This window comes from Ordospora pajunii (genome assembly GCF_021821965.1).
Source record: "Ordospora pajunii strain FI-F-10 chromosome Unknown Cg_08A, whole genome shotgun sequence".
Classification (NCBI taxonomy): Eukaryota; Fungi; Microsporidia; family Ordosporidae; genus Ordospora; species Ordospora pajunii.
In genome coordinates, this window is record NW_026848127.1 from 74,941 (window position 1) to 92,325 (window position 17,385).

Sequence of the window (17,385 nt, forward strand, 5' to 3'; positions counted from 1 at the left end):
TATACGACGAATGAAGGAGAGGGTCAGGCAGAGGCATGTTAATGGCAGTGGAGAAGTGGATGCTTTCGCTAAAAGATGCAGGAAGCAGAAGCCCATGGCGCGCTATGGCTTTGGAGAGGATGCAAGAAAATGCGAAAAAGGCGGCGATTCGAAGAAGATTGTGCTTAGACTGAAGGATCCTGATGGGACAGTATTTGTTTTCAAAGCCAAACGGAATGTAGCGTTCAGGAAGGTACTGGAGGCGTTTTCAAATAGTGTTCAGAAGAGCAGTGAGGAGTTCAGAATGTTATTTAAAGGAAAGAACTTAGATCTTGGAATGACGCCTGATGATCTTGGGCTTTCTGAAACTGAAGATATCGAAGTGTTTACGTCACAGGAGGGAGGCAATTGCTTGCTGGGCTCACAGCAGCTTAGAATGAAGCATGAGCAATTCATGATCAGGCAGCCTGCAATTGATGGCCGGATGCTTTGAAAATCAGAAAGTGATTAACCGCAACCCCATAAAATGAGGGGAAGCAAAGCACAAATTCGGATATTTGAGGAAAATGCAATTACTAGGAAGCTTCTGTTAAGAAGCGTTGGACTGTACAATGTGTGCATGGTGATAATGTATTTGCTAAAGGGTGAGATGAGGCCAGTGCTGTACTTGCTTAGATCTATTCCGGAGGGAGCTGCGATTTATTATCTGTACAGAATCTCTACACCGGGGATTTGCTCAGAAGGAAAGACACAAACACTTGTCAGCTCTGGAGAGGCTCTGAGTTCAAAAGGGCATGTGAGTGTTGCATTTGACTTTCTGTTTGTGTCGATGCTTGTGAAGTTTCTTCTTCTGTACACAAATAAAGCATGGGGGCTGTATACTATCACGGTAGTGTCATGCTGTTATGAATTTGTATACAAGCCATTCAAGACATTGAGGCCATGCAAGCAAAAGAAGATTGAATGATGAAGAGCATTATTTCTAATAAACGGCGTTGATGGATGTGCTTTATCAATACTCTTTATTGAACTGAATGAGCAATGGATTGGATTCCAGGGGATGACTGAACTGACTAGTTCAAGATGTACTTGCATGTGTGGAGTTGAGTGTGCCAAACTGATTGAGGAACATTTTCTTTGTCTCCTCGAAATCCTTGGCGCAGTCTTCTTCAAACTGCCTCTTTAGTCTTGCATTTGTAAGCTGTGCACGCAGCTTTTCAAGGAACTCTCTCCCGTGTGAGCGTGCATATCTTACATACAGAGACAGCTTGGAGAGGATAACACCGCCAAAATCGTTTCCTTCCTTGATTTGTTCAGCAAGGTTATGCAGCACCAAACACTCAAACTCCTCCATATCGATTATTTTTGTGTCCATCATGGTGATGAAGCTGTCCAGACTGCAATTTCGTACTAGATGCTCAAGCTCTGCAGAGTAGTCTCTTTCCTCTTGAGACTCAGAAATCGTAAATGATCCAGAGTCCACACACACATAGCGTGGCTTCAGTATTTCCTGTATCTCTTTCTTTTCTGCTTCAACGTTCTCGTCGTGCGTGTCGATTGCATTTATTTCGTCGAGTCTTTTCTGAAGTTCTTCTCTTTTCTGCTGCCTCTGCTGCCTCCTCCACTCCCTGAAGCTTTTTTCGTCTATATTTGGATGCACTTCTTCATCATCGTCGCTTTCTAAGCAGACGCCTGCGTATTTCATGCTAGTCTCTGGGCATTTCATGCACTTGGGGCACACGTGATTTTGCATGTTTGATGCCTAAGCCCATGCCACTCAAGTACACACCAAAGATGTGCATGGTGCCGAAGGTTGAGCAGATCACCACGCCAAACAAAAATGTGCAGAGCTACTTTATGAGAAGTGACACATCGTACTATGTTGACGAGGGACACAGGATGGCGAGCTACAGAACGGATGAGCCGATTGTCCATGTGTTAGTGTATGGACGACGACTTATTGTGGAGAGTATGGCCGAGAGCATTGATATTGATGGGTTTTTTGATCTTGTGAACATCAGCACAGAAAGGTTTGCAAGCCTGGAGGAGGGGCTAGGATGGCTTGGGAACCGTGTTGTAGCAGCAGCAGGAAGACTTGGGATTGATCCAAAGAGGTCGTTTGTGTCGGTTGTATTTCATGATCTGCTGAGCAGGACCGAGATTTTGGGGCTGTGCAATCTGTTTATCAATCTTCTGTCGTTCAAGGGGGTGCTGGTGACGCCTTACAGCCTGTCTCAGGCGATATGTGTGGTTTGCCCAAGCTGTGTGGTGGTCAACATGTATGAGACGTACTGCACAGTGAGTCTTATTGAGGACTTCTGGGTTGTTGATGCGATGTGTGTGAGTGAGAAAATCAGCAAAGGATTTATGCTGCAGGATTCTGTGGACTTTGTGGATGAGTTCAACAAGGTGCGAATATTTGAGGAGAAGAATATATACTGGTGTGATTTGTGTGATCAGAAGGGAGAGTGCTTGGAAGTAATGAGACAGCATTTTGATGAGATGCATGCAAGCAGTGCAGAGTGTCATGCAGGAAGGGATGATCACTTTAGGATGCACATAATGAAGTATGAGGAGAGTGGAGATCTGTGCAGCCGGATTTATGCAAGGCTGGGGTATGTTCTAACGAAGGAGAAGATCAAGAAGATAGGCAGCAAGGTGATGGTGATTAAGCACCATGAATGTGAGGTGCCTGAGGAAGAATTGGGTGCATGCTTAGAAAGGCTTGGGACGCATACGGAGATTGTTGTATATGAAGAGCCGATGGATGAGGCGATTCTTGGCGTCATGGAAAGGTTTTCGAATCTTGACTGCATCAAAGAAGTGTGGATGACAGACAAGGAGTGGAACAGTGTTGGGTTGCGTGTATTGAAGGAGAAGGTTCTGTTTGTGGTATAAGATGGTGTGTACAAGAATGGCAGGCGGTTGATGTGTGATGAGTAGACTAAGAATGCGTGAAAAGTAGTGTAAGCTGAGGAATGATTGAGGAATGATATTAGCGGCAGCAAAGCCCCTTGTGATGGAAGAAGAGGCTGAGTTTTTCGGATTTGCACCAGCCTCGTTCATATCTGAGCTGCAAATGGAGATAGAGAATGTGCTGGCAGATGGGATCAGCAGGCTATGCGAGCTGAAGAGAGGAAAGATGCAGAGGATGTCTGATGTCTTGCTTGAGAGTTTCCGCAGGAATTACTTTATATTTTCGAACTTTGTGCTGCGCAACATTGTGTGTTTTCCTGATGGGTTTGAGATGGAAAGAAGGGCAAGCGAGGAGGTTGTTGTGGCTGATATGCAGCAGATAACTGACGAGCTGATGGCGAGTTTCTTGGAAGAGGAGAGGCAGCAGGAGGAGTTTGATGGCTTGAGAGAGGACCTGGAGGTTGAGGAGTACCGGAAGGAGATGTTTTGCAAGATGATGAGGTGCTCTGAGCCAGTGAAGGAGCTTGTGCAGAGCATTAGAGCAACCAAGGACGAGCTTGAGGCGATCAAACAGTTGCAAAGCAGGCTTGGGGTGTTTGGTGCAGGAGACGATGGGTTTAGCCGATTGTTAGAGTACAGAGAGATCAGAAGCAACTTTGCAAGGAAGGAGCGAGATGATCTACTTATGATTGGAAATGCAGAGGTGTTTGCCATGATGAATGAGAGCATAAATAAATGCGATATTTGAGATGAGATTGTTTTTGAGAGGCAGTGAGCTGTGCGGATCAACAGTCTGCATGATTGCTGTACATTCACTGGGTGTGTGAATCCCCTGAAATGGCGATGATTCGGAAGCTGATGATAAGCGGAATAAGGTCGTTCGGCCTGAGGGATTCAAACACCCTGGAGTTTTACTCGCCATTGACACTGATTGTTGGAGCAAATGGAACTGGAAAGACGACGATTATTGAGTGCTTGAAGTATGCGACGACGGGGAGTCTTCCACCGAATAGCAGGGGAGGAGCGTTTATTTACGACCCAAAGATGGCGGGTGAAGTTGAGGTGTGCGGACAAGTGCGGCTTCTCTTTACGAGTGTGTATGGAAAGCAGATGGTGTGTTCAAGAACGCTGCAGTTGTCGCTCCGGAGAGAGCGTGTGGAGCAGAAGACGGTTGAGAGTGTGTTGAGAGAGGATGGAGAGGGTGTGAGCGGAAGGCGTGGAGACATTGATGCGGAGATGCCTGTGCATCTTGGTGTGCCAAGTAGTGTGCTTGAGAATATAATATTCTGCCATCAGGAGGAAAGCACATGGCCATTGAGCGAGCCTGTGGTTGTGAAGAAGAAGCTTGATGAGATATTTGCATCGTCGAAGTATGGCAAGGCGCTTGATAGCCTGAAGTCGCAGAGGAGGGAGTGCATGTCAGGCATAAAGCTAAAGATGCAGGAGCTTGAGTTTCTGAGGAAGGTGAAAGAGCGAAGGGACGTGCTTGTGATGAGCATAAGGAGCAGCAGTGCAGCAATTGAGAGGAACGAGGTCAAGCTTGAGGCATATGAGACGGAGATAGTGAAATGCAACAGAGTGATTGGCGAGATATGTGCAGATATGATGAGGAATGAGGAGATGGATAGAAGGATGCATGTGCTTGAGAATGAAAGGAGCGAATTGAGGATGTTTGTGGGCAATTTTGGAGGACGATTGTTGAGTGCTGATGAAGCGAGCGATATATTGAAAGGAGAATTGTTGAGAAATGCCGAGGATGAGTATGCAAGGGTTGAGAAAGAAACGGATGGAGCCGAGAGAAGATTTAAGATGATTGTGGAAGAGCGAAGTGTGTATTTGAGAAGAAGAGCGGAGCTTGATGGAGTGTTTTCTGAGATTTCGATTAGATCTTCGAAGCTAGAGGATGCGAAGGCATGGAGGGATGAGGCGGCTGGAAGGCTTGAAGGCGAGTTAAGAGTGAAAGAAGGGTTTAGGGAGACGGCAAAGAGTGTTTTTTCAAGAGTTGAAGGCGAGATTGTAGCTCGAAAGGAGAAGATCCAAGAGAGTGAGGGCAGGCTGCAGAGGTTGCGTGATGAGGAAGGGGAGAGGATGTGCGTGGTTCGAGAGAAGAAGCGGGCGATTGAGGAGTATGAGATGTTAGAAGATGATGTGAATGTGGAAGTGGATGTGAATACTTCGTATGAAGAAGAGATTGAAAGGCTAAGGATGGAGATGTGTGAAGACAGGGAGGTTGAAGTTTTGGAAGAAAGGCTGGAGGAGTATCAGAAGAGACTGAACAAGGCATACAGTGTTGCAGAGTGCAATTTTGAGATGAATAGGCTGAGAAGCCGAAGGAGAGAGATTGAGAGTATGCTGAGCGGAGTTGAAGTTGCAGAGCTACAAGGTGTGCTTTGCAAGCAAGTAGAGGAAGTTGGCAGGAAGCGAGAAAAGATCAAATCTGTTGAGAAGGAACTAGGATATAGAAATGCAATGAAGGATCAAGCGAGGATGGAATGCAAACGAGTACAGGAGGAGATATTGGCGAAGATAGACAGGTTGCGGGTTGCTAGGAGGAAAGAGGAAGAAGAAATTGTGCATGGTGAGAAGATGTATTTGAAGCGATGGGCCGGCAAGTATTCGATGGACGATGCCAGAAGTGCGATTGGCAAATGCGGAGAATGGCTTATGAGTGATAACAAGGAGTCTATATTGGGGGATCTTGAACCTGAATGTGTTTATGATGATGAGCAGCTGGCCTGGGAGCTTGATAGACTTGACAAGGAGGTTGGCAAGGGATCTTGCACTAGTGTGTATGTAGAAGCATTGGAGATGGTTGGTGTGTATCATGTGTGCCGAATGTGCAACAGGAAGCTAAGCGATGCAGAGTCTGAGGAGTTGAAGGCATCGCTGGAGTCGATGGTGAGCGAGATGCAAGTATCAACGAATGATGCGCTTGGCAAGAGAGCAATGCTGAAGAAGGCGATGCAGGGGATTGAGGAGAGGAATATGGTACGATGTGAGATTGTTGACCTGATGAATGGATACGAGGATGTGCCTGAATATGAGGCAGTAGACGACTTTGAAGGGATAGAGCTTGATGTTCTTGATGCAATAGAGAATATGAAAAAGATAGAGAGGCAGATTGAGGCGGTGAATGAGATGTTTGTGATAGATGGAAAGCTGAAAGATGTGGAGGAAGGAGAGTCGGTACAGGAGCTGAAAGGGATGATTGATGGGATTAAGAGGATATATGAGGAGAAGAGGCGTGAGAGGAGGAGGAAGAATGAGCTGATGACGAGGCTGTGTAAGAAGCAGGCGCTTGTGAATGAAATGAAGGATATACGAGAGAAGATCAATTTTAGGGAAGAGGCAAAAGAGGCAATTAGGATGATTGAGAAGAGCAGCATGAAGGCAGCAATAGATGATATAGAGAATGAGATTGCGAGAAGAAGGAGGAAGCTTGAGAGGATTCAAGATGAATATTCGAAGCGCAGAGTTGCACTTGAGATGGATATTGAGATGATTGGAGTGAAGAGCAAGGAGATTGATGTTTTAGATGGAGAGATTGGGGTGCTTAATGCAAAGGTCAAAGAGCTGCTTCAAGGAGACTGGTGTGAGGAAGCAAGGGATGAAAGGATGTTTGAGACGCTTAGAAATGAGCTTGTTGATATGAAGAGCAAGGCTGTTGAGCTAGGGCAGAAGATTCGTGCAATGTATGAATCAAAAGCAGCGGCAAAGGAAAGCATAAAGTACTACAGTGCGGTTAGAAGGATTGGAGAGATTGAGTGTGAGCTTGGAGAGATTGATTGTGAATATTTGAGTGTTATCAAAGAGAAGAAGATAAAGCTAGAGGAGAAGAAGATAAAGCTAATTTCGCACAAGTCGCTGATACTGGGAGAATGCAAGCAGATTGCATTAGGAATAAAAGGATGGAAGCAGGAGCTGCAGAACGACCATGTGGATACAGTGGAGAAATATAGTCGGTGCTTTGTTGAGTTGAAAGCATTGGAAGCATCATGCTCCGATCTTGAGATATGCATCCAGGTATTGGACAAGGCAATAGTTGACTTCCATTCGTTCAAGCTAGATGAGGTGAATACGACGCTCAAGGACCTGTGGAGAAGCACGTATGTTGGAGGAGATATTGACTGGATTGAGATCAAAACTGAAAGTATGGGGCAAAAGACATACAACTACAAGGTTGTGATGGTGAAGAACGGAGTTGAGCTTGATATGAGAGGAAGATCGAGTGCTGGGCAGAGGATGATAGCCAGTATTCTTATCAGGCTTGCATTGGCCGATTCGTTTGCTTTGAACTGCAGCATCCTGGCTCTTGATGAGCCGACAACAAATCTTGACAGGGGCAATATGGAGAGTTTTGCGCTTATGCTGTCGAAGGTGATATCAGCACATAAGCACAGCCCAAGCTTCCAGTTGGTTGTGATTACACATGACGAGGACTTTGTGGAGTTGCTGAACAGGGACGGGCCTGAGTACTTTTACAGGCTGAAGAGGGATGAGGGAGGAAACTCGGCAATTATTAGGCATTCGGTGTATGGCATGCATGGGCCATGACATATCTGCATGGCCTTGTGGGTGGCAAGCCTTTATTTCGGACATTAAAGCATCTGAGATTCAGTGTGGCGTTTTTATTTACTTTGTTAGAAACACTTATGCATTACTTACTACTCTTACTGCTGCTCACTTCATCTGCTAGTGTGGACTTGGCTTGAATCCATCGACAGCCATGTTTCTTGTGGCCCTAGGAATGATGAATGTTGCCTGCTCAAGATCTTTTGAAATCTGTACCTGGCACCCAAGCCTGGATGTGCGTGTCGAGCCAAATGCCTGGTCAATGAGGTCGTACTCCTTGTCTGATGGCTCCTTCAACTTGTTGTATACAGACTCCCCAAGAATCACATGGCATGTTGAGCATGCAAGGCTTCCTTCGCATGCGCCTTCCAGCTCTATCCCGTTCTTATGTGCTGTTTCCAACACAGAGTCGCCGATGCATGCATTCACAGGAACAATCTTTTTTGCCACTTGATAAAACACACAAACCTTTCCACCTGTACAATCTGCATTCTTCATGCCGTGCCATGGGCCATACAAATCAAAAAACAACTTACTTACTGGATTTAATACTTTGCAGACGCTATTCGATTCAATGCTTCAATTTGCTTTGCACAGTCTACTGCAAAGCCATGCAGCTGTGCTTCATGCATGATTAGACTCTGGTTGATATGATCAAGTGTGCCGCACACCACCTTATCCAGGATCATCTTCCTTAGCTTCTTCTCAATCACGTCCACATCAAAGCACAGCATCCTGGCTATAAACTCGATTCGGACCACAGAGTACGGTTCCACGATCTTCACGATGTTCTTCTCAAGCAGAGCATCATACAGATACTGCATGTGTGCATATATAAATGCATCCAAGCCTATCACATCTGAGTTTGCAACAAGAACATCGCTGTACATCTTCAGATCGCGATCTCTACATGCACCGCTTATATTCAGCAATGTCTTGACTACCCGGTCATCCAAATACTTCATTGTGCTCTTATTCCTCAGCACTACTGCAACTTCGTCACACTTGTTTGCCATAATCTTCGATAGTATGAGGTATCTCAATGCAATGCATGCCTCTGTATCCAACTTTCCGAGTGCAAATCCCTCCAGTGCCTCAACAAAGTACGACGATGCCACCCCGTAGTTTCTTTCATCACATATATACATTCCACTCAGCAGGTCTATCTGTGCCTGTAGATGTGACGGGCAATATGCCGAGACTGCTAACACTCTTGCAGATGTCAGGCATGCTCTTGACTTCGATATGTTCTTCAGCTCATACAGTGCTTTGCTCTCATACACATGCAGCGTGATCAGATTAACCTTGTCATCGTACTTCTTCAGCTCATGCATCACTTCCCCGACCTGATCAAGCGTATCTGTGTATTTTCCTGTCTTTAGCAATGCATATATTCTCTTGCATTGCAAATCCAGCTTCAACATCTTTTTGCCTTCGTCGTCGGCCCATGCAATAAGTGCTTCAAGAAGGTTTAGGATTGCTTCAAAGCTTTCCTCGCAGTATGGAATTGTCTCGAAGAATGCCTTTATGATCTTTGTGACTCTTGCAGTTGTCAGGTCCTGCCACATGCCCTTCAGCCCAATAATTGCATTTGCAACACTGTCGTAGTCTCTCCGGGACACATACGCATTGAGGGCCTCAAGGACTGCGCTTTCCTTTTCCTCAAGAGTTGTGTTTTTGCTTGCAAGCACCTTCCTAAGCTCCTCGGTCATCAGGGCGTGTGTTTGTTTGTTTTTTGTGCACAACCCTGTTATGAAGGCAGTGGCTGGGGGATCTGGAAATTCCTCTGCCTATGCCATGCGCATGCATGCAATGGAAAGCAGCAGATACTGTGCATATACGAAGAGGCAGGCACGGCGTCTTTATGAGGAGCATAGAAAAACAGTAGTTGCCCGTATTGATATCAAGGAAGTACAGCAGCGGGTGATTGGTAAGATCACAGGAACGGATGATTCTGTTGATGTGATGCTGAGTAGCATAAGAGATATGAGAAGTTACGATGGCATCATGAATACAGCTGATGATAGCATGCAGAACATTTCAGACTATGATGCCCTGGGAACAATTGGTAATGCATGTGATGATCAGCAGCGAATGATATATCATGATGAAGTGATTGAAGACGGAAGCATGCTTGGCGGGATGCATATGAATGGCGAGCATGATAATGTACAAAAAAAGAGGCGTAGGAAGAACAGATTTGTAGATGACGAAGCAGATGTGTCTGGAGAGGACAGCGGAACAGATGAGGAGTATGAGAGTAGCAGAGACGAGGTGTCTGAATTGGTTGCGTCTGATGGTGAGGAATCCAACGAATTGCATCGAAGTATATATAATGAAGATGCATTAAGAAGGAATGAAAGAATGCTGAAGGCACTGCATGATAGATTTTTCGGCAGCCCAGTTGGCAGAATGAAGATTGTATCTCATGATGCGCATAATACATTGAAAGTCTGCGCCTCAAAAGCCGAGAGTCTGAATGCCGAAGAAAGCGAAGATGGAAGCCAAGAGAACAGCTACTTCGAAGAGCTAGACGATGCTGAGAATTCTCTTGTATTTCCGAGTGAGGATGTTGAGTATTCCGAGGATGCATGCAGAAGACAGATACACCATGAGTATGCCGAAGTTGAGTTTATAGGAAATGCTAATATAGTTGAGAAGAAGCTAGGCAACAGAAATAATGTATGGGAGTTTAGTGAGAAGCATGAGTAGTGCGTGAACATAAATGCTATGAGATTTATTTGATATTCATGCATGGAGTGTGCATTTTAAACTATTTTCGCCGCACTGTACATACAAGATGTGTTGATTTAAAAGTCTCTTTACTTTACTAGTATTGTAGGTGAATCGACTCGAACACATTGCTAGCAATTTCATGATGCATCGTATATACTCTATCTTGGCTAAGCGATGCTTTGAACGAAATCATGAATGTGTTACCTGATCTGGCCATGTCACCAGTGCCTATGCCTATGACATTTGACTGGAAGTTGTGTGGGTTTGAGAGCAATAGCTTGATATATACATTCTCGTCATTGTGTGTGCCACAGTACTCGATGTCCTGGATTGACAGTGTACTTTTTCGTCGAATCCACACAACATCCAGGTCTATTGGAATGCATGGGCTTCCGGAGAATACCAAGCCAATCAATTTGATTTTGAGTTCATCGATCTCCTGGTGCTGCAGATCTATATGTGATGCACAAGAATAAAGCACTGGTACGGTTGCACAATACCCGTTGAGCTGTGTATGCACAGGAATGAAAATGCTTTCGGAGGCATTTGCTTCTCTAGCAACGATACCGTGCATGCTTACCGATGTGTGCTTGCAGAAAACAATTTTAAGCTCGAATGCATCCGTAAAGCATGTGTCTGTGCAATCAGCATTAAATACAACATTGCTGCCAGTGCATTTGTAAATCCTAGATTTTTGCAATTCGACTGTTTTTATGCAGAATGCTGGTTGATCTACAAAGCGCAGTCTGTATGGGTTCTCACCATATATCAGCGAGTCACTCATATGCACTTTTGAAGCAATGCCTTTCATGACGGATATCCAGTTGGGCTCACTTATGCACTCGAATGCTCTTGCCATCATGGACTGCTCAAGATCAAAGTTTGCACCTTGCTTTAGGAGCCTTGATGCAGCAATTAGATATAGAAATGCATATCGATGCTGTGCTGCACCAAGTGCCTTTTGATGCATTCTGTAATGCAAGAGTGCAGCATGGTATCTTTCTGCCTTTCCAATAAACTTTATTGCTTTTCTAGCTGTTCTGAGTGTGATTGAGTCTAGGATGTCCAAAATGAATACGATTCTAGATTCTGGGTCGCTGTAAGACATCAGTGCTTGTACGATGCGGTCCATACTGCCGTTTCTGATTTCCTGAGTAGAAGCTGCTTGTATTTCTCTGGCTATTTGTGCTTCTTTCCTGAGGGTTTTTATTTCAGGATGTTTGGTCTTTATGTGGTAGTTGATCATGTTGCATTTCATGTAGAATGCATACTTCGTATCACACCTGGATGCAGAAGCCATGAATTGGCTGAGGGTGTGGGAGATATACTCAACAAGCTGTTTTCTGTATGTGTCCCATGGAACCTGTGTATCTGAGGGCCATGGGATCGGAGATCGATTGAAGAATACAACGCCGTCCTTGCATACTGAATATATGTCTATTGTGTTGAATACAGTGTTTCTGAACATGCTTTTTGGCATTGAGAATATTTCTATGGTTATGAATGGATGTAGTCGATGCCACTTTCCTGGCATCCCAGACGATGAGCACGCATCCGTTGCTAGATCAAGCTCGTCATGCTGGATCCGACTCACTCGAGGGAATGTGCTTGTGCCTGAATGGTACACCTTGACCGACCTCTTCATTGCCAGTAAACAAACCAAATGATAAATACAATCACGTATGCATAGCCAGACGAATCTTGGAATGCTCATCTGCACATGAACACACTCTGAGCACAATGCGCAGGTATTATCGGTAGAGGCACACGAAGCCCATGAATCCAGGCAGCAGCCAGGTAGAGGTTGTTTGGAGGGACATGACTGTTGAGTCTGCAGATGGGCAGTCCGAGCAAAGCGTCATAGTGAACAGGGTGCATGGTAAAATTGCGCCATACACAATGGTTGCTCTTATTGGGCCGAGCGGAGCAGGAAAAACAACGATGCTGAATTCAATCACAGGTAAGTCAAGAGAAGGGCTGAGAGTGTCTGGAGAGCTGTTACTCAACGGCAACTTTGTTGATCCTAGAGTGTGGGAGCATGCTGTTGGGTTTGTTGGCGAGCATCTGTATGAATATGAAACACAGACGGTCAAGGAGACGTTGAGTTTTGCAACCACGATGATGCGTGGAGGCACATGCGATGAGATTGATGCGGGCGTTTATGAGTTGGCACAGACTCTTGGCCTTATAAAGACACTGGACACACGCATTGGATTGATATCAACGGGGGAAAAGGCAAGGCTGTCGTTGGGCATAGCGCTTATCAAGAGGCCGGCGATACTTATCATAGACGAGATCATGAACGATCTTGACCAGTCCACAGCCGTCCATATTCTGGAAATACTGCATGAAATAAAGCAGCAAGGAAAGGGGATTATGATTGCATTCCAGAAGGTTCCGTGTGATGTTCTTGAGTTTTTTGATAGCATTATGATGATTTGCCAGGGAGAAATTGTGTTCAGCGGAGGTGTAAATGAGTGCCTGAGGTTCTTTGCATCGCGAGGATACCGTCCTGGGGAGTTGCAGAATGTTTCTGAGTTTCTGGGTAGTGTTCTTACGGTGAATGTATCGGATGTGGTGTCTGAGGAATCTGAGCAGCAAAGAATCGAGGCAATGAAGAGATGCTGGAAGCAGGTAGAGCCTCCTGTTGTGTCGTCGATTATAGCACAGATTGATTGCCCGGTTGTGTTTGACAGGACGCTGCAGAAGTTCATGATGATATTCCGACGGAACATACTTGACTTTTTCAGAAAGACGGAGTTTTTGAAGATTGTTGGCGTCCAGAAGATGACCACACTGGTGATGCTTGTCTTTGTGTACTTCCGACTTGATTACACACAGAACGGCATAAGAGACAGGTTTGGCATTTTGTCGTTTATTGTGATCAACTGCTTTGAAAAGACGGTTACTGTGTCGATCATGGTGTTTGAGGCGCATAGAAAGGTGATTAAGAGGGAGATATGTACGGGTATGTATGGAACAACGGTATCCTACTTTGCAATGCTTGTGTCGAGCTTTACGACATCTGGGCTCTCGAACCTTGCATACACAGCTGTGGTTTACTGGATGGTTGGCCTGAACCCAAGGTTTGACAGGTTTGTGTTTTTTCTTGTGATTCTAATTGCAGCGCTGGTGTTTTCGATATCGTTTGCAATGCTTGTCGCACTGAACACCAAGACGCATGTGCAAGCACAGATACTGGGCTCAACAATCATCACGTCGTTTGTGATTTTTGGCGGGACATTTGTGAATCCGGACACGATTCCTGGGTTTATACGGTGGGCAATATGGCTATCTCCAATATACTATGCGTTTGAGGCGATGCTGCAGAACCAGTTCAAGGGAATGCTGTTTGAGTGCGACCTTTCCGGAAGGGAATGCATGCCTGATGGAGATCAGGCGCTGCAGTTCTATGGGTTCAAGAGGATTGGTACGGGGCTGTCCACAGGCATTCTGTTTCTATCCACCGCTGTGTGTGTTCTTCTTGGCGTTGCATCGATGAGGACTGTGATCAAGCCGAGGATTGGGGAGAAGGACTTTGAAAACAGATCTGAGATGGCAGGAAGGATTTAGTTTAATGTCTTTTGTTTGTTTGCGAGCCTGATGGGCCGCACAGACACTCGTTTTGGCTCGTTTTCTCGTTTTTCGACGATGTCTTCCCAGTTGGGACACACAGCCTTCGTTCTTTTTTTTCTTCTGATGCGGTATCTGTCGATGTCTTGCTTGGTGAATCCGTAGTCGTAAACTCCGCGCCTAATGATGAGATTGTGGTTGAGTGCAGTGGTGTTATTTTCTGGACGCTTTGCTGCGCCAATTGCTTCAATAATGGAGAATGGCAATGCTCCTCTTGAGATTGTGTATTCGCGTTCCTCTATGAATCTGTTTATGCAGAACTCTCTAGGCGTGCCTGTGCTGTGAATGAATCCGTGCGTGTATGAAGGATGGGCTGATTTGCATGTGTCTTCTTCTGTGTAATCGTCAAGATCCGTGTGGCTGAGATGCAGCGATGCCAGTAGATTGTCGACACTTGAGCCTGCACATCCGGTTTTATTGTCTTTTTTCATGGAGGAGGATGGGCTATGCTGTTTTTGTCTTTGGGCCAGCAGGATCTGGGAAGAGCACATTTTGCAGAAACATAAGGGAGCATGGAGCCACGATTGGAAGGAGCTACAAGGTGATCAATCTTGATCCTGCACAGGCATCGACAGCCGATGAGTACGAGGTTGATCTTAGGGAGTTTATTACAGTTGAGGAGATGATGGAGAACTATGACTGTGGGCCAAACGGAGGATTGCTAGCGGCGCTTGAGGAGTTTTATGAGAACATTGACGAGATGAGTTTTGGGGATCTTGAGGATTCGTTTCTGTTATTTGACTGTCCTGGGCAGCTGGAGCTGTTTATGCATTCTGATGTGATGCAGAAGATAATTGACCATGTGAAGCAGTATTTCAGATGCGGGATTGTGTATGTGATGGAGGCGCAGTATTTTGTGGATGTGCACAAGTATATCAGTGGGTGTCTTTGTGCGCTTGTTTCGATGGCAAGGCTGTCTGTGCCGTGCATCAATGTGGCTTCGAAGATGGACTTTGTTGCTGAGGACGATTTTTCTGTGTTCTACACGCCAACGAGCGAAATATCACGGATGCTGGGAAGCAGCAAGTATTCGCAGATATCCAGAAGGATCCTGGAGTTTGTTGTCGATAGCAGCATGGTTGACTTTATTCCGCTGGACTGGGGAAAGGAGGAATCTGTAGAACGGATGATATATCACATTGACAATGCAGTGCAGTACTATGATGATGCAGAGCCAAAAGCGCGTGACATTGATGATGGATGCTGAGGAGGCGTGTGCAACGCTTGGCTGTGAGTTTGAATAAATGTTTTGATGAGCAAATGTGCAAGGCGAGGAAGAATTAGCACGAATAATCCAAATGGCTAACGATGAAAAAGCATTTCAAGTATCCATGAGGAGTATGCAGGTCTAATGCCTGTAATGTGCTAAATCATATGCTTTGGAACAAGGATGCTAGCATAGTTTTCAAATATATAATCGCTAAAGCAATGACTGCAGAAATGTTTATATCTGTGGATGCTGATGGAATTCATGTGGCAGCAAGTAAATAAAGCACTTAGTTGATGGATCATTGTTTATTATACCAGAAAAGTGGAATTTCTTACTGAGCAAGCAAAGGATGTTATAATTAATGTAATATATGTGAATAATGTAGTGAAATTAATGGATAGCTAGCATGTGCGATTGCATATGAAGAAAGAAACAGCATTTAGGATAGAATCATCGTATAGGAGATTAGAATGTTATCGCTCACAACACGAATGCAATAATAAAGATCGCAGTCTTTCACAGCAAATCTTAGTGGCAGCATGATCTAATATCATGCAATCAACATCAATGCTTGCTGGAAGATGTGACACAATTAATTGTTTTGCCAATAGGTTCACTTATAACGGCAGAAGGTATTCGCAATTTACCTTTTAATGCAGATGAAATGCCTGGGTATGCAAGTGAAGTAGCATATTGTATATGGTGCATGATATACGATTGAAATAAAGTAAGAAATAATGTGTAAGAATAGATATCCATATATAATGGCATCTGCAGAGCAGCAGGGACCTGATAATGTACTGCAAGATAGACATGATTGCACAATAGATTGGCTGATTTATATTGGTAAACATTTGACTTATTTGAAGAATTGGAGTGCCTTAGTGAGACAGATGTTCGATGAAATTGGAGAAGAGGGAAGGATAAAAATGCTGAATAACCTTATTCGTGCAAATAGATTTGAAGAGAATGGACTTGATGATTTGATGAAAGTACTGAAAGAAGCATCGGTTGAATATAAGAAAATAGCAGATATGTTGCTTGGAGTTAAAGACAAGAGCCTAGTAATACGTATAATTTCCATGATGCAAATGTGGTATAAGTATGAATATGTGACGAATATATTTCTGAGCATTGATGATAATCGTTTGAGAAGCATGATTTCTGATCTTAGATATTGACCAGAATTAATTGCAAGGATATTGGGTGGAGCTGATGATATTGATAAGCTTAGCAGGTTATTTAATGATGTGTTAAATGAGATTAGCGAGAAAGACATGGAAACTGTGTTAGTTAAGATTGTGATCAATAAGAATATTGTTAATAAGTTGATAGATAAGTCAAAGGATGAGCAGAATAAAATACTGAAAGTAATTCATAATATACAACTAGTTGATAAAATAAAGTGTAAGATTAAAAAAGAAGAAGAAGTAGGGTTATTACTGTCGATATGCAGAAAAATTCACAAAGCAGTCTTCGATAGATATCAAAATACTTTGGATAATATGCCTGAGGTTTTGAATGGTAGTAATCGTGCAGAGTTCGAAAGTTATGAAGCATTTATGGAAAAAGTGAAGAGTATACGTATGCTAGAAACATTTTATAAGCTGTTTGTAAACAAAGGATTGGCAGATAGTGATGCATTGAAGATGTTTAATATGATTGATACTAATGATGATGCCCAGCAAAATGAATCGTGTGGAGTGGTTGAAAAGCGGGAGGATATCGTAGGCATGACTGCAACAATAAAGAGAATAATTTCGGGAATGGAAGAGAGTATGAAGGATACTAATACTGAAATGCTCGTAAAAGTACTCGAAGATAACTTGTGGAGTATGGATGAAAAACTGCGTAAAATGGTATGCGATATGATAATAGATATATCCAAAATGGATGACTACAGTACTACTGAATACCTGTATGAATTGCTAAATAGGATGGATGAGATCTTTATTGAAGCAGAGGCCCTAAAAGAGAAATACAAGAAAGTATATGATCAAGTAGTAAGTTTTTGCAACGAGATCGAAAAGAAGATATACATATGCTTGATGAAAAGAATGTTGGATATTGCTAGTTCAATTGCTTGTGAAATAGACAAAGCAGTGCTTATGAGGTATAGTGAGTGCATTAAGAGATTTGAAGATGAGAAAATGACGCCTGAAGATTTGAATAGTATACTGCTTACTGTTGTGGAAAGCATATGCAAAGAGCTGGTTAATAATGATCACATGTTGAGCAATCAAAGTGATAAAGAAATTGAAGAGACTATCAAAGCATTACCATATGTTCGAGTGTTAATACGAAATTGTGAAAGCAATCCGTTGATTAGTGGGGCGCAG

The 17,385-nt window shown here is 44.0% G+C and overlaps 15 protein-coding genes across 15 annotated transcripts; 10 read left to right on the forward strand and 5 right to left on the reverse strand.

The window, feature by feature from the left end:
• Positions 1-10: 10 nt before the first annotated feature.
• On the forward strand, positions 11-472 carry HK407_08g12980 (putative ubiquitin; the record flags this gene model as incomplete). Its single annotated transcript, XM_060421265.1, has 1 exon — positions 11-472. The coding sequence occupies one exon, from the start codon at positions 11-13 to the stop codon at positions 470-472; it is 462 nt and encodes a 153-aa protein (XP_060276610.1).
• Positions 473-505: 33 nt separating this feature from the next.
• HK407_08g12990 (putative SRP-independent targeting protein 2) lies at positions 506-946 on the forward strand (the record flags this gene model as incomplete). The annotated part of the gene is made up of 1 exon (XM_060421266.1): positions 506-946. The coding sequence occupies one exon, from the start codon at positions 506-508 to the stop codon at positions 944-946; it is 441 nt and encodes a 146-aa protein (XP_060276611.1).
• Positions 947-1,057: 111 nt separating this feature from the next.
• HK407_08g13000 (putative Cdc37 chaperone) lies at positions 1,058-1,705 on the reverse strand (the record flags this gene model as incomplete). The annotated part of the gene is made up of 1 exon (XM_060421267.1): positions 1,058-1,705. The coding sequence occupies one exon, from the start codon at positions 1,703-1,705 to the stop codon at positions 1,058-1,060; it is 648 nt and encodes a 215-aa protein (XP_060276612.1).
• Positions 1,706-1,749: 44 nt separating this feature from the next.
• On the forward strand, positions 1,750-2,877 carry HK407_08g13010 (putative actin-like protein; the record flags this gene model as incomplete). Its single annotated transcript, XM_060421268.1, has 1 exon — positions 1,750-2,877. One exon carries the CDS (start codon positions 1,750-1,752, stop codon positions 2,875-2,877), a length of 1,128 nt encoding a protein of 375 aa, XP_060276613.1.
• A 121-nt stretch (positions 2,878-2,998) lies between these two features.
• On the forward strand, positions 2,999-3,643 carry HK407_08g13020 (uncharacterized protein; the record flags this gene model as incomplete). The annotated part of the gene is made up of 1 exon (XM_060421269.1): positions 2,999-3,643. The coding sequence occupies one exon, from the start codon at positions 2,999-3,001 to the stop codon at positions 3,641-3,643; it is 645 nt and encodes a 214-aa protein (XP_060276614.1).
• An 89-nt stretch (positions 3,644-3,732) lies between these two features.
• On the forward strand, positions 3,733-7,449 carry HK407_08g13030 (AAA domain-containign protein; the record flags this gene model as incomplete). The annotated part of the gene is made up of 1 exon (XM_060421270.1): positions 3,733-7,449. One exon carries the CDS (start codon positions 3,733-3,735, stop codon positions 7,447-7,449), a length of 3,717 nt encoding a protein of 1,238 aa, XP_060276615.1.
• Positions 7,450-7,587: 138 nt separating this feature from the next.
• HK407_08g13040 (uncharacterized protein) lies at positions 7,588-7,965 on the reverse strand (the record flags this gene model as incomplete). The annotated part of the gene is made up of 1 exon (XM_060421271.1): positions 7,588-7,965. The coding sequence occupies one exon, from the start codon at positions 7,963-7,965 to the stop codon at positions 7,588-7,590; it is 378 nt and encodes a 125-aa protein (XP_060276616.1).
• Positions 7,966-8,012: 47 nt separating this feature from the next.
• On the reverse strand, positions 8,013-9,179 carry HK407_08g13050 (putative PCI domain-containing protein; the record flags this gene model as incomplete). The annotated part of the gene is made up of 1 exon (XM_060421272.1): positions 8,013-9,179. The coding sequence occupies one exon, from the start codon at positions 9,177-9,179 to the stop codon at positions 8,013-8,015; it is 1,167 nt and encodes a 388-aa protein (XP_060276617.1).
• Positions 9,180-9,219: 40 nt separating this feature from the next.
• Positions 9,220-10,179, forward strand: HK407_08g13060 (uncharacterized protein; the record flags this gene model as incomplete). The annotated part of the gene is made up of 1 exon (XM_060421273.1): positions 9,220-10,179. One exon carries the CDS (start codon positions 9,220-9,222, stop codon positions 10,177-10,179), a length of 960 nt encoding a protein of 319 aa, XP_060276618.1.
• Positions 10,180-10,297: 118 nt separating this feature from the next.
• On the reverse strand, positions 10,298-11,848 carry HK407_08g13070 (uncharacterized protein; the record flags this gene model as incomplete). The annotated part of the gene is made up of 1 exon (XM_060421274.1): positions 10,298-11,848. The coding sequence occupies one exon, from the start codon at positions 11,846-11,848 to the stop codon at positions 10,298-10,300; it is 1,551 nt and encodes a 516-aa protein (XP_060276619.1).
• Positions 11,849-11,979: 131 nt separating this feature from the next.
• HK407_08g13080 (ABC-2 type transporter) lies at positions 11,980-13,776 on the forward strand (the record flags this gene model as incomplete). Its single annotated transcript, XM_060421275.1, has 1 exon — positions 11,980-13,776. The coding sequence occupies one exon, from the start codon at positions 11,980-11,982 to the stop codon at positions 13,774-13,776; it is 1,797 nt and encodes a 598-aa protein (XP_060276620.1).
• Positions 13,773-14,267, reverse strand: HK407_08g13090 (uncharacterized protein; the record flags this gene model as incomplete). The annotated part of the gene is made up of 1 exon (XM_060421276.1): positions 13,773-14,267. The coding sequence occupies one exon, from the start codon at positions 14,265-14,267 to the stop codon at positions 13,773-13,775; it is 495 nt and encodes a 164-aa protein (XP_060276621.1).
• An 8-nt stretch (positions 14,268-14,275) lies between these two features.
• HK407_08g13100 (putative ATP binding protein) lies at positions 14,276-15,043 on the forward strand (the record flags this gene model as incomplete). Its single annotated transcript, XM_060421277.1, has 1 exon — positions 14,276-15,043. One exon carries the CDS (start codon positions 14,276-14,278, stop codon positions 15,041-15,043), a length of 768 nt encoding a protein of 255 aa, XP_060276622.1.
• Positions 15,044-15,783: 740 nt separating this feature from the next.
• Positions 15,784-16,227, forward strand: HK407_08g13110 (uncharacterized protein; the record flags this gene model as incomplete). Its single annotated transcript, XM_060421278.1, has 1 exon — positions 15,784-16,227. One exon carries the CDS (start codon positions 15,784-15,786, stop codon positions 16,225-16,227), a length of 444 nt encoding a protein of 147 aa, XP_060276623.1.
• A 96-nt stretch (positions 16,228-16,323) lies between these two features.
• Positions 16,324-17,385, forward strand: HK407_08g13120 (uncharacterized protein; the record flags this gene model as incomplete). Its single annotated transcript, XM_060421279.1, has 1 exon — positions 16,324-17,385. A coding segment is annotated over one exon (1,062 nt), but the record flags the coding sequence as incomplete, so codon positions are not given.